At 50.2% G+C, this 12,081-nt stretch overlaps 1 protein-coding gene across 1 annotated transcript; it reads left to right on the top strand.

Moving 5' to 3' along the window:
• Positions 1-3,411: 3,411 nt before the first annotated feature.
• LOC113979689 (adenosine deaminase-like) lies at positions 3,412-12,063 on the top strand (the record flags this gene model as incomplete). The annotated part of the gene is made up of 4 exons (XM_027707001.1): positions 3,412-3,461; positions 8,527-8,588; positions 11,723-11,845; positions 11,975-12,063. Coding segments are annotated over exons 1-4 (310 nt in total), but the record flags the coding sequence as incomplete, so codon positions are not given.
• Between the last annotated feature and the right edge of the window lie 18 nt (positions 12,064-12,081).

The following is a 12,081-nucleotide window of genomic DNA, read 5'->3' as shown; positions in this document are numbered from 1 at the left end:
CATCAGCTTTTCCCTTCAAATAAAGCATTACAGAGAAAGACCTCCTTCCTCCTCAAAATGCTGCAGGAGCTTTGAACAGAAGCCAAGTTTGACTCACTGCAGGGGGGAAGGGGTGCTGATCCAACCTGAATTTGTAATGGGGAATGATGGAACCCCTGGGAATAGCTGGAGGAACAGAGGAGTATTTTGTAGGTACGGGGCTTTGGAGCAGTACTGGCCTCCGCTGGTTGCCGAATGTCACTGAAGAAGTGTTGGGCTGGACTGCTGTGAGATAAGCACTTTAACATGTGAAAACCAGCCCTTCTATGAGACAGTTGGACCCCTTCACTCCAGACTTGTGCCTGTGCCAAGGGCACAGCACAAAGAAAGGCTCGGAGCAGCCACTTGTCACACGCGAGCTCTGCTGTGAGCCAGCTCCGAGCTCAGCCTGATGAATCCTTAAGTTGCTGGTTTTTCCCTTCAGCCCAGGGTTTCCCTTGGCAGTGTTTGCACAGCACACAGAGTGCAGGGGCTGCAGCAGCTGGGGGGTCCCTGGATCAGGGTCAGGTCAATTAAAATCAGCCCAAGCTGTATTTCTAAGGCTCTGCAACACATTTGTGTGCAATGAATGCACTGTGCTGCTGACACTCCTGGAAAGAGCTGAGTCTGCAGCACATGTGTATTTGCTAAACAGGAAAAAAAACATCAAAAAACCCCTTACTGCACCATTCCCAGTCGATGGGGCCAGTTCAGGCCCATTTGCCTCTTTCTGACCTTTGCTATCAATGCTCCTCCCAGCAGATAATTACCCACATGCTGTTTTTTTCCCCTGTAATTTCCTCTAATCTCAAATAAATGCTCTAATTGACCTCTGTCCTCTGAGTGTACATGACACATTGAGCAGGGCTGTGCCCACAAAAGACCATTAGAAAGCACTGTTCACACTGGGGCCACTCCTATTGTGGATGCTTTGAACCAGAAGTCAGACCTCAAATATCTGATGCTGTAAATCATTACCCAGGCAAAATAGATATTTTTCAGGTGGCTGCTAAAGAAAGCCTATGATGTGGAACTGAAATGGTCCATGTGAGCCAGAGCTCACCTCGCCCAGAAGCAGTTTCACAAACAGTTGCTAATTTGCACACTGGACCATTTTGTTTCTGCCCAGACTCTCTGTGCACACCCAGGAGGCTTTTAACCAAATACAGTGCTTTCAAAGTAGCTTGGAATGTTTTCCCCTTCTGGAAATCACAAATTTTAGTGCGAAGAATACCTGCTGCTTATTCCTGCTGCTCCATCCCACAGGCTCCTGGAAGCCCTGAGTGGTGCTTGGCAGCTAACACTTGCTTTCCCCTGCCAGTCACTGTTTTCTAAAGAATATTTTTGCCTCTTAGCTGTGGTTAATGGGCTTTGTCTGTCCCGTATGGATGCAGTCAGGGCATCCCTGAAAGGTGGTACTTAATAGAAGAGAACATGTTGATGAACCTTCCTCCCCAGCCAAGCCCTGGGCTTTTCCCATGGGCTCTGTTGCAGTGCACATACCCAAATGACCTTGGGATTTAAGCTGAAAAACTATTGTTTTCTTAATGCCTACTTGGCTTTGGGGCAGAAATTCCATCACTGCTCTCATGGCAAAGGCTGGTGACAAGGGAGGCTGGTGACATTCCCCAGGGGAGCAGTGAGCCTGTAGCATGTCCTACATTCACTAAGCAGTGCCAGCACAGGTTGCAGCCCCTGCTTTCAGGGCTGTTTTCTCCCCTGGGCTGTTTGATGTCACCTGGCTGGGGTGGCAGTGTGACAGCACAGGGCTGGAGGAGCCCCCAGCCTTCCCCATCCCCAAAAGCAGGGCTCCGGCGTAGCTAATCCCCTGCTGCCAGCTTCCACAAACAATGTCCCTCTAAACACAGCTGGGGAAGGAGAAGAGGGAACTTTATTTTGCAGCCATTTGTGGTAGTGTTCACACCTACAACCCCAAGTGCTTTCTCTGTTTACGCACCAGAGCAAGTAATAATAGTATTTTTCATTGATACAGTGATTTTCATCTCTAGGACTCTCTGCAGACCTGGCCTGTGGTCTGGGGATGGCCTCACCTGAGCAGGTGAACTCCAGTCATACACAACAAAACTGTGCTCCTTGTCTCTGCAGAGATTTTGGAAATATCACCCGCCTGCTCAGCACCTTCCAGGGAGCTTCGGTCTCATCTCACCCAGGGCTGCATAAGGGCCCAAGGGATGTTTCTCAAGGCTCAGTCTAGGAAGTGGTTCCACCTGATGGAGTTGCCTTTAGCTAGATGGGGACTTCAGGAGTGGAATGACTGAAAGCTCTGCTCTCTCCAGTATCAGAGAAGCCCTGCTCAGCAGGGAGGAGCAGGCAGGACTTCTCTGGAACTCCCTTTCTCTGGAGATATTCAAAACCAACCTGGACACAACCCTATGTAACCTGCTCCAGGTGAACCTGCTTTAGCAGATCTCCAGAGGTTCCTTCCCAACCATTCTGTAATTCTGTGGTTTTCTGGCTCACTGTCCTTAGTGACTGGGCTGCCATGTGCATCACCTATGAGAGATGAAGGCAGGAGGCAGAGGAGCAGTGTAAAACATGGCCAGGTCACTAAAAATAAGAAATGAAAAGCTGAGCGTGAATTTGCAGGAACTGAAAGCAGGTGTAGGATGGACTGAGAGCCGTGGGACAAAACAACTGAGTCACAGAGCAGCAGGTCTGAGAGCAGGAAAGGTAAAACAAATATTGTTGAATTGGCTTAAGACTGCGATCAAAGCTGAGATTGCATTCCGGTTCTACACACTGAGCTGTTGTTCTATCCTGTTCTAATTTCTGCCAGTGTTATTGTTGGAGGAGCAGCTCCACTCGGGCTCTCAGCTCCTGAAGGAAACATGAGTGGGACTTCAGGAAGGGTGGGTTTAGATTAAACATTAGAGAGAAATTACGGTCTTAAGCTCTGCCAGGGGAGGTTTAGGTTGGATAAATTTTTACAGAGAGAGTAATCAGACATTGGAATGGGCTGCCCAGGGAGGGGGTGGATTCGCCATCCTTGGAGGTTTTTAAGACGAGACTGGATGTGGCACGGCAGTGTTGGATCAAGGGTTGGACTCGATGATCTCGGAGATCTTTCCCAAGCTGGCTGATCCTGTGATTCTACGATTCTATGAATTCTTCCCTGCGAGCGCGGCGAGGCACCGGCACAGGCTGCCCAAAGATGTGGCCGCGCCCCGCCCCTGGAAGCGTCCGAGGCCAGGCTGGACGGGGCTTGGAGCAACCCGGGTCTAGGGAAAGGCGTCCCTAAACCACGGCAGGGGTGTGGAAAGGGTCTGATCTCTAAGGGTCCGGTGCCATCGCCCCGTGCCTGCCCCGGGCTCTGCGGGGCGGGGCCGGCGGGGGCCGGGTGAGCGCGGCCGGCGGGGCGGGGCCGGCGGAGCGGGAGCGGCGGGAGCATGGAGCGGGCACCGGGAGTCTTCGGGGGACCCAAGGTGAGCTGGCGGCGCTGCCGCGGGCAGGGCTGGGAACGGGCATGCACCGGGAGCAGCGGAGCAGGGAGAGGTGGCCAGAGCTGGCTGGAGCTGTGCGTGTCCCGTCAGCGCCGAGGAGATGGCACTAAAGGTGCCCGCGCTGGCTGTGCCCAGGGAGTTTGGGTGGGTGCCTTGCCCTGTTCCCTGTAACACTGCAGCCTCTGTGCTGAGCTGATAGTACAGGGATTTGCCTTGGGAGCAAAACTTCAAAGCTAAAAATTAAAAAAAATAAAAATTTACAAAGGTGATCCTTATTGTGGGGACTGCAAATGCACAGGTGTGTTCAGAGTGATGTTGTCTTTGACTAAACCACTTCTTGAGTACAGCCTGACCCCTGACTCTTGGCACGGGTCAGAGCCTGGTGCTGCTGAGGCTGCATGGAGCTCAGCCATACCTTACACAGTGGTACCTTGTGTGCTCAGTCCTTCAATAATGGGGTACAGGGACGCTCTTGGATAAACTTCCTGCATCCACTTGTCAGATGTGATGGCAGTGAGAGGCTGGCTTGGTGCTGCACAGAGTGCAAGGGCTCTGTTTATTGCTCCAGCTGGGGGTGGGTGTGAGATCCGGGGGTGGGTTGATGAGGACGTGGCCCTGCCATCCCATGGGAGGCATCACCTGTGATGACACACAGCCACCATCACCTGTTAACGTCACCACGAGTTTTGTCACCACGAATTTTGTACCGAGGTCAGTGAAGGTTGAGTAGTTGGTGCTGGGAGGATGGTACCAAAGGCTTCCCAGCACAGGAGTAACCTCTTCCTCAAGCACCAAACCCCTGTATCATGTCAGTGCTTGTCTGGAAAGCATGCATGTGTTTTGCAGCAGAGCAGTGTGTTGTGTGGGTTTTGCAAGTCTCCCGTGTTTCTCTTTCAAAGACTCAAGCCTTAAAGCATGTGGCAGATTCATCTCCCAGATGCATTTGTGGGTGTTGCCAGGTTTGAGGACAATACTGTGCCCCTTCAACTTCACATCCCTCTTGAGCCACTTGCACCTCTTGCTCCTAAATGAGTGTTTGTGGTGAGCTTAGGATGAGGATAACTTTGCTCCTGACAGGACACTTCCATAAAACCAGTATTTGGGAAACACAGTTCATTCTTTTTTGCAGTGGTTGCCATTTGTCTTATCTCTTGTTCAACTTTGCTCTCCATTAACATTTGCCTGCCACACTTATCTAATAATTGACAAATTACAGCTATAATTGCCCTGTTTTTCAGCTATTGAGATTAATAGAAGGAATTTAAATTATCAGCTTTTAATGGCCTGATAAGTAATCCTGGGCAAAGTCACTGTTAAGGGTTTTGAAATGATGCCACTTTACCAGCTGCAGTTGGTGTTACTTCTACTGTGGTGTTAGGACTGACTTTGGTCATTGTATGTATTTTAAGAAAGACTCTAGAACTACCTCATACAGGAAATCCTTCAAGTGCCTTAGCTTGGATGGCTCTTTTTATGCCATATAATAGGCAAACTGAGCAGTTAACTGCTCTGCCATGGCCTGCTGAGCAAACTCTAATAGAGAAATTGTATTGGATTTACGTGGCTGAAAATACTTGGAATGTTTGGTTAACTTTTTCCTCCTAATTTCACTAAATTGAAAATAATGAGACTTGATCTTGGAATGGAACATACTTGTTTGAGTACCTAATTTTGTGTTTGAATTTATTTTTGAAGCTTATTAAGTCTCAAAGAAAACATTACAATATTGCCAGAGAAGTCACGCCAGAGCCCTTAAAACTTCTCCTTTTTAAAATCCGAACCAACTTGCTGATATCTGCACCAGTGAGTCACGTGCCCTGGTTGAGCTGAAACTTTCTTTTGCATAAAAATGGAAAGCACTGGGTTTGCTCTGATGGCCTTTCTGGGGGCTGTCTGTGCTGAGGACGAACAATTTGCAGCCAGTTACATCTTTTGAACTCATCCCTCTGGCTTTCAACAACTCTTTAGTGAAATTAAAGGTTTTATTGAATTGCACTCTGGTTTTTTGATGCCCTGGCAGGAGATCAGTGGAGGTGCAGAAGGACACGAGTGTGGCTGCACAGAGTTGGTCCTGAGGGTCCTCGCTGCAACTGGGGGAAGAGCAAAGCTCCTGCCCCAGGAAAGCGTTGGAGAGCTCTGCTGCTTTCCTGTTCTTCATCAGAACAAGTGTTGCCACATCCTGTGAGAAGGGAAGGCATCGACCTGGTCGAGTGGGTGGCAACCCTTCCCATGGCGGGGCGGTTGGAGCTAAATGATCTTTAAGTTCTTTCCAACACAAACCTTTCTCTGATTTTATGATCAGTGGTCCTGGAATGGTTGGAGGCTCCTCTGCAGTGATGGTGCAACACTGGTCCTGGACCAGTGTTGAGATCCCCATTTAATTTGTGTGCACAAGCTTCTGCTCCAAATAAACCAGAGGGTTTGGGATGAGCGACCACGTGCCCGTGGAGCTCTGTGTGCCAAGGAGCAGAGCCCTGGAAAAGGCACTGGGCTCCTGCATCCATCATTATTTCTGCTTGCTCAGGTATCATCTCCTGGAGCCACAGTTCAGAGAAAACTCTTTGATCTCTATCTGGGTGCTTTCCTTGGCTTCAGGCAAGGTCATGTCACCCACTTGTGTCTGGAAAAGTCTTGTGCTTTGTTTACCCAAAACAAACACTCAGGAAGAGAGCTGAAATGTAATCTGCAGCGAGCAGCCTCCCAGGGACCTGGAAGCCTGGGGGTTTGCCAGCAAGGTGACCAGGGGAGATGAGCAGCTGGGTTGTGCCTCTGCTGATTGCAGAGCCTTATCTAGAGCCTTTTAGGAACACCTTTCCATCTTCTCTTGAGTGTCCTTTGGCCATCTAAATAGCATAGATTGCTTCTCAGCTGCAGAAAATGACACCCTCAAGCACTGATCTTGGGGAAACCCAAAACTTTTTGGGTTGAACAGCATTGAGCTGCCTTAGTTTAGGTTCCTTCAGACCCAAAGAAATGCTGGTAGGGGAGGAAGAGCCTATTGCTGGTGTTGGAGAGGAACCTTGCTGCTTTACAAGCATCTCACCTGCAGAAGTGGCAGGAGGAGGTGACTTACATGGACAAGGACACCACAGAATCTGCATTCTCGTTGATGGGAATGTCACATTGGGATGTTCTTGCAGGAAACACTTGAGAAGTGTTTGGAGTGAGAAGACCTCAATAGGTTCAGTTGCTTGGTTTTTAAATCCAGTGTGAGCAAGTTTCAAGCCAGTAAGTTTTCTCCATCAGAAAGGGCTGTCAAAGGGCTGTTGAATATCTCAAGGAGTGGAGCTTGCCTGGTTTTGAAATAGGAGTTGGATCTCAAGAGTGGAAAGCATGCCAGGGCTCCACATCTGGCAGTGCAGATCACATCAGTGGTGTGTTATTTTATCTGGTGCTTTCCAGAACATTTAGTCCTCATAAGCAGGATTGTGTAACTTGAGGTGGGGGGAAAAAGCAGATTTTCCCCTTTTTAAATCTTCCTCCCTGTAGATTCAGATAGTATCTTAAGGGTAGGAGAAGTGCCAGGGATATCTTTTTACAGCCTGCTAACGGTGGTGTCTGTGGGCATATTCCTGACCCTCTGGGCCAGCTGATTGCAACAGTGCAGGATCAGCAGCTCAAGCTGTCCTGAGCCTGGCACCAGTGCATGTTGAGGGACATGTCCTGTGGGGATGGGCTGGCCCCCAGCCCTGCCCCTGCCCAGCAGTGAGGGCCCTGTGCAGCAGCAGTGATGGGTGACAGCCCTGGCCGTGGGGTGGGGGTCTCTGCCTGCACAGCAGGGCTGCAGGGCAGGGTGGGCACAGGAGCGAGCTCGTGGGCATCAGTGCTTGGGCACTGCCAGCCCTGTGCCAGGAGCTCACGTCACCTGCTCTTGGACGCTCCCGAGGATCCAAAAGGGTCCAAGGGAGGTGGACAGTCCAGCGTTGCTCTGCTCGCAGGGACCTCTTACTCGTTTTTCTTCCTCGTAGTTATTGTTTGATACATACCCTGATGCCAGAGGGTTTGTGGGTTTTAATTAGTAACCCTGGGTGGTTTAATTATCCATGCAAATATCCAGTCCTCTTCAGAATCTTACTCAGTTCTTACCCTCGGCACCCTGCAGCAAACATCTACGCAGTAGAATGTGCATGATGTTACAACTAACAACTTTGGGTATCAAGTTGCTCAAGTTTGATTAAAAAAATAAAATTAAACATGCATTTTGTAGGCTATGCCGTTACTTAAAAGAAAACAGTTGTGGAAAGAGGAATATCTAGCTGAAACATTTTAAAGCCAATATTTTCCTTCCCAGTTTGACTTCCAAATTACATCTGTCGTGTTCCTCCAAAAGCCCCAGCTGGCTGATGGAAAAAACTTGCTTTTGTTTTTCTGGGGCTCTTTCTCCAAAATCCAATGTTTCAGCAATAATCGAGAAACAGGGTTTCAGAGTGAAAAGACCTGAGTTACTGTCCCATTTTTAATGAGTAAAAATTTAAGTGTTTTATTTTGAAACCAGCTTAGTAGCTCTATGGGAAAACTTGTTATTATTTTTTACAGCATCTTGTACCATGGGACTGACCTCTTGTGTAGGATTAGAGATCCTCTAAGCTCTGATAATACCAAGTAATTAACAACCCATCAGGAGCTGATTCTTGGAAGCGAAGTCAAAGTTTTTGTAATGACTCTTAGCAAATTAATTGGTGTTTGGCTGCCTGTGACTTCAAGGAGGAGTAAGCTGGAAAGCAAAGGTGTTTGGGGTTTGCTTTTTTCATTCTTCCCAGACTCTGAACCACGCAAGCTGAATAAGGATAGGGCAGTTCCTGAAAATTACCGGAAACCGAAAAATTTTCTAAAGAAATTAAATGCGTGAGCTGCAGCAGCTATAAGAAAGTACTTAGATGTTGAAAAATAAACTTTATAATGATTATATTTTAAAAATGTTTCTGTGCTTCCTTGTCATGATTTTGTCCCTGTATTGACTGCATTTATACCCATGTGAGTGCCAGCTACTTATCTCTGAACTTTTGCTGTAGCTCTAAGAATACCTGACCCATTTTTCTTATTGCAGGTTGAGCTTCACGTCCACCTGGATGGAGCCATTAGACCAGAGACAATCTTGTACTTTGGCAGGTGAGTTGTGGGGTGAGGAAAGCTCTGGGAGCTGCAGTTCCAAAGCATCAGCCCTTCTGCTTGTCCAGGTCTGCAACAGAAGAGCTCCTGCAGGCAGCAAACCTGGCTGGTGCTGGTGCTGTCTCTGCCCAGATGGGTCCTCTGGCTGCACAGTGTGGTGACACTGAGCACATCCCAAAGGGTAGTGGGGCTGCACAGTGTGGTGACACTGAGCACATCCCAAAGGGTAGTGGGGCTGCACAGGTAGCAGGAGCATGAGCAAGGTGGTCATGGGTTTGTGAGCCGGGCGAGCCAAGAGGAGCCACCATGAGAAAAGCCCCGAAGGTGTCTCATAAACAGCTGCCTGCCTTTGAAGTATGGCCAGGACAGGGCAGAGTAGCTGTATTCTGATTCCTTTTTCCATGTTCCTAATTGCAGAAGCAAGTGAAATGACAGCAGGTGGGAGCGTTGTCTTGGTGGTGGTGGTGCCGTTCCACGGTTTGGGAGGAAAAACCCACCTTACCCTGCTGCCTTTGAACCCCGGGCTGTGTGCCTGGTGTCAGCAGTCAGGGAGTCACACTCGCGTGTGGGTGACCCTGGGAAGCACTTGGCAGTGACTTGGAGAGAGGTTGTTTCCTTGACAGAGCCCACGCGCATCTTCTCCCTTCAGCCTAGATGGTGTGGGAAGCACTGGGTGAATGATTAATTGGTGTGAGGACCCGGCTCCATGCTTGCAGGCAAAATAAACAAGATTTCTTCCAGCTGTCACTGATACCCTCAGATCAAGAAGGTTGTGAGCTTAAGGATTTCAGGGAACAGCTCTCGGGCACAACTCTGGTACTCTGGGGAGGAAATCAGTTCTGAGGAGGATGGGAAGTGGTTCTGGCATCCTTTGAGCCCAGCAGACTCCAAGGCAGTGCAGTCCTAGGGGGAATATTCTTTCCACAGTAGCTATTTCTGCAGGGCATGGCCATACCTTTTGCAGTGAAGTCAGAGCAAGGAGGGTGGATCAGAGCTGCCCATCCCATTCACTGCAGGATGTTGGCACTGAGCTGAGTCAGGGTTCCTGCTGGTGGGCTGTATGGCTGGAATACAGGTCCAAAGGGACAGATGGGTCTGTGGTGACTCCCTGGGGCTCTGCAGGGTCCCTCTGCCAGCAAAGGGAAAATGCCAGTGTAGTCCCTGAGGAGGGCTGCGGGAGCCCTGAAGCCCAGGAGGCACTGGCTGTCTGGGGATCCTGTGCCAGGATCCTTGCTTAGGGCAGAAACCTTCATTGCCTGTGTGTGTGCCGAGTTGCCTCTTATTTTTAAACAGCCCTGGCACCCCCCAGAGCTGCCAGCCCTCGGGTGGAGCAAGGCTGTGCTATTCGTGAGCTCTAAAACTTGCACTCATGCACAAAAAAAGCAGTGGGGCAGTGCAGGAGGCTGTAGGGGACTGACTGCCTTAATAACCTCACCCTGGGCACAGAAGGCTGCTTGTGATCTATTTTTAAAGGTAAATAACTGGAAATAAATTTGCCAGGTGGTGGCATAATATAACCCCGAGCTGCTGGGATGCACAAGGTCCCTTGGGCAGTGCACTGCTGAACTTGGTGGTTTTTAGAAACTTTGTCTCCAATTCTGTGAGGTCCGGGCCAGGGTTTGCATCCCCTCTGCCCAGCCAGAGGGTTTAGAGCCATGGCAGATCCCTCATGGGACTGGGTGTCCCCAGGAAAGCTGCCCTGTCCGAGGTGGGACGGTGTGTGTGGTGCTGCCCATGGCTGGAGGTGGCTCTGGGCAGGGCACCGAGGTGCTGGTGGGCACGAGCACGTTCCCTGGAGCAGCTTTGCCTCAGGAAGGATCCCACCTACCAGCAGGGTTGGATGGGGCGGCAGCAGCTCCCAGAGCCTCACTGGCATGATCCACCAGACCTCCTCATCGAGAGACCTGACTCCAGAGTGGATCATCCCAAAGCACTGCTGCTGCTGCCTGTGCAGAGGCAATCCTTCGGGAAGCATGGGAAAATGCCAGGGAAGTGGCTTTGCTGTAGGAAACTTTCCCTGGGCAGGTGAAGGGAGGTGCATGCCGGTTCCTAGGGCAGACACTGATGTGTCAGTGCCATGGAAAGGGCAAGGCAGGGAGGAAAACCAATGCCTTGGCAACGATGAGTGTTCCCTGCTGAGTGCCAGCAACTTAATCTGTGCGGATTGCATGTGAGGGCTGAGCGTGGGGCTGGTTTCCTTCCTGGCTGAGGGGGGAAGGAGCAATGTTTACTGAGCCCAGGAGCAGGGTCCTTTGGACTGTGTCCCTGCATGGCTCTGTGGTGTTTTGTCTCTATTAGCAGAGATCCACCAATTAGCTGTAATTCATTGTGGCAGGAAAGAGGATTAAAAACAAATGTCTAGTTATTATTCCAAATTTATGTTGGCTTGTGCAAGGTACCAGAGTGTGGGGGTGGCAAAGCCTGCCCAGGAAGCCTTCAGCACCCTTGGCTGGCAGCCTGGCTGTTGCCCCACTGCCCTGGGGACACCTTCCCCCACACAGTACTCCAGCTGCTCCAGGGAAAAATGGCTTCTCCCCTCTTGGAAGTACTTAAATGGGCTTTAGCATCGCTATCCCTTTGGTGAGAGCAGTTGTTTCCATTTGCTCCTGCGTGGAAGGTGTCCCTGCCAGAGAAGATGCCACCACAGTGCTGGGCTCAGGAACCATCTCACTCACAGGAACTGAACCCCTGAGCCACGACACTTCTGCCTGCATGATCCCAGGCCTTGGAGCATCTCCTCGATTTTTCAAACCTTTGAGCCTGCATAAGTGGATATTGACTTTTCTAAAGAATTTTGGTAATTCCTAGGACTAGGAGGTGCCAAGAAATAATCCAGAGCCCCTTTAGATGAACTCCTTCTTAAGCTTAAAATGTGCCCTGGCTGTGTTCCTGCAGGGTCAGTCTGGGCTTGTCTTTCGGTTTGTTTGTGCTTTGCCTGTGTTTTGGATTGCCTTCCTCCCCCCTGAGATTCAGGGCAGCATCCACGAGGAGATTTTGGAAGGACAGCATGTGCTGTGTCTCTCTGTGAAGGAGCGGTGGTTGATGCTGCCAGCTCGGGATATGATCGCTGTGTGAAATGGATTGATCAAAAATGTGATACCTTCTCTGTCAGTAACACGTGCCTTCATTTGCAGGAAAAGAGGGATCCCTCTCCCCGGCGACACTGTTGAGGAGCTCCTGAAGTCTGTCAGCTATGACACACCGCTGACACTTCCCCAATTTCTAGAGAAATTTAATTACTACATGCCCGCTATTGCGTAAGTACCCTGCTTTTTGCTTCTCCCCCCTCAACCCTTGGCAGCATCCCTTGGCTCAGCCTTGGAGGTTCCCTGTGTGCCCTGGGGGTGAACAGTCCCAGGTGACGGGTCGCACTGCTGTCCCTGCAGGGGTGACCGTGAGGCAGTGAGGAGAATCGCCTACGAGTTCGTGGAGACGAAGGCAAAGGAAGGAATCGCCTACGTGGAGGTCCGGTACAGCCCTCACCTCCTGGCCA

The sequence above is a fragment of the Neopelma chrysocephalum genome, unplaced genomic scaffold (genome assembly GCF_003984885.1).
Source record: "Neopelma chrysocephalum unplaced genomic scaffold, ASM398488v2 Primary Assembly neopelma1_87510, whole genome shotgun sequence".
NCBI classification, from domain to species: domain Eukaryota; kingdom Metazoa; phylum Chordata; class Aves; order Passeriformes; family Pipridae; genus Neopelma; species Neopelma chrysocephalum.
The sequence above is the reverse complement of the archived record's forward strand: the minus strand, read 5'-3'. Positions and strand labels throughout refer to the sequence as shown.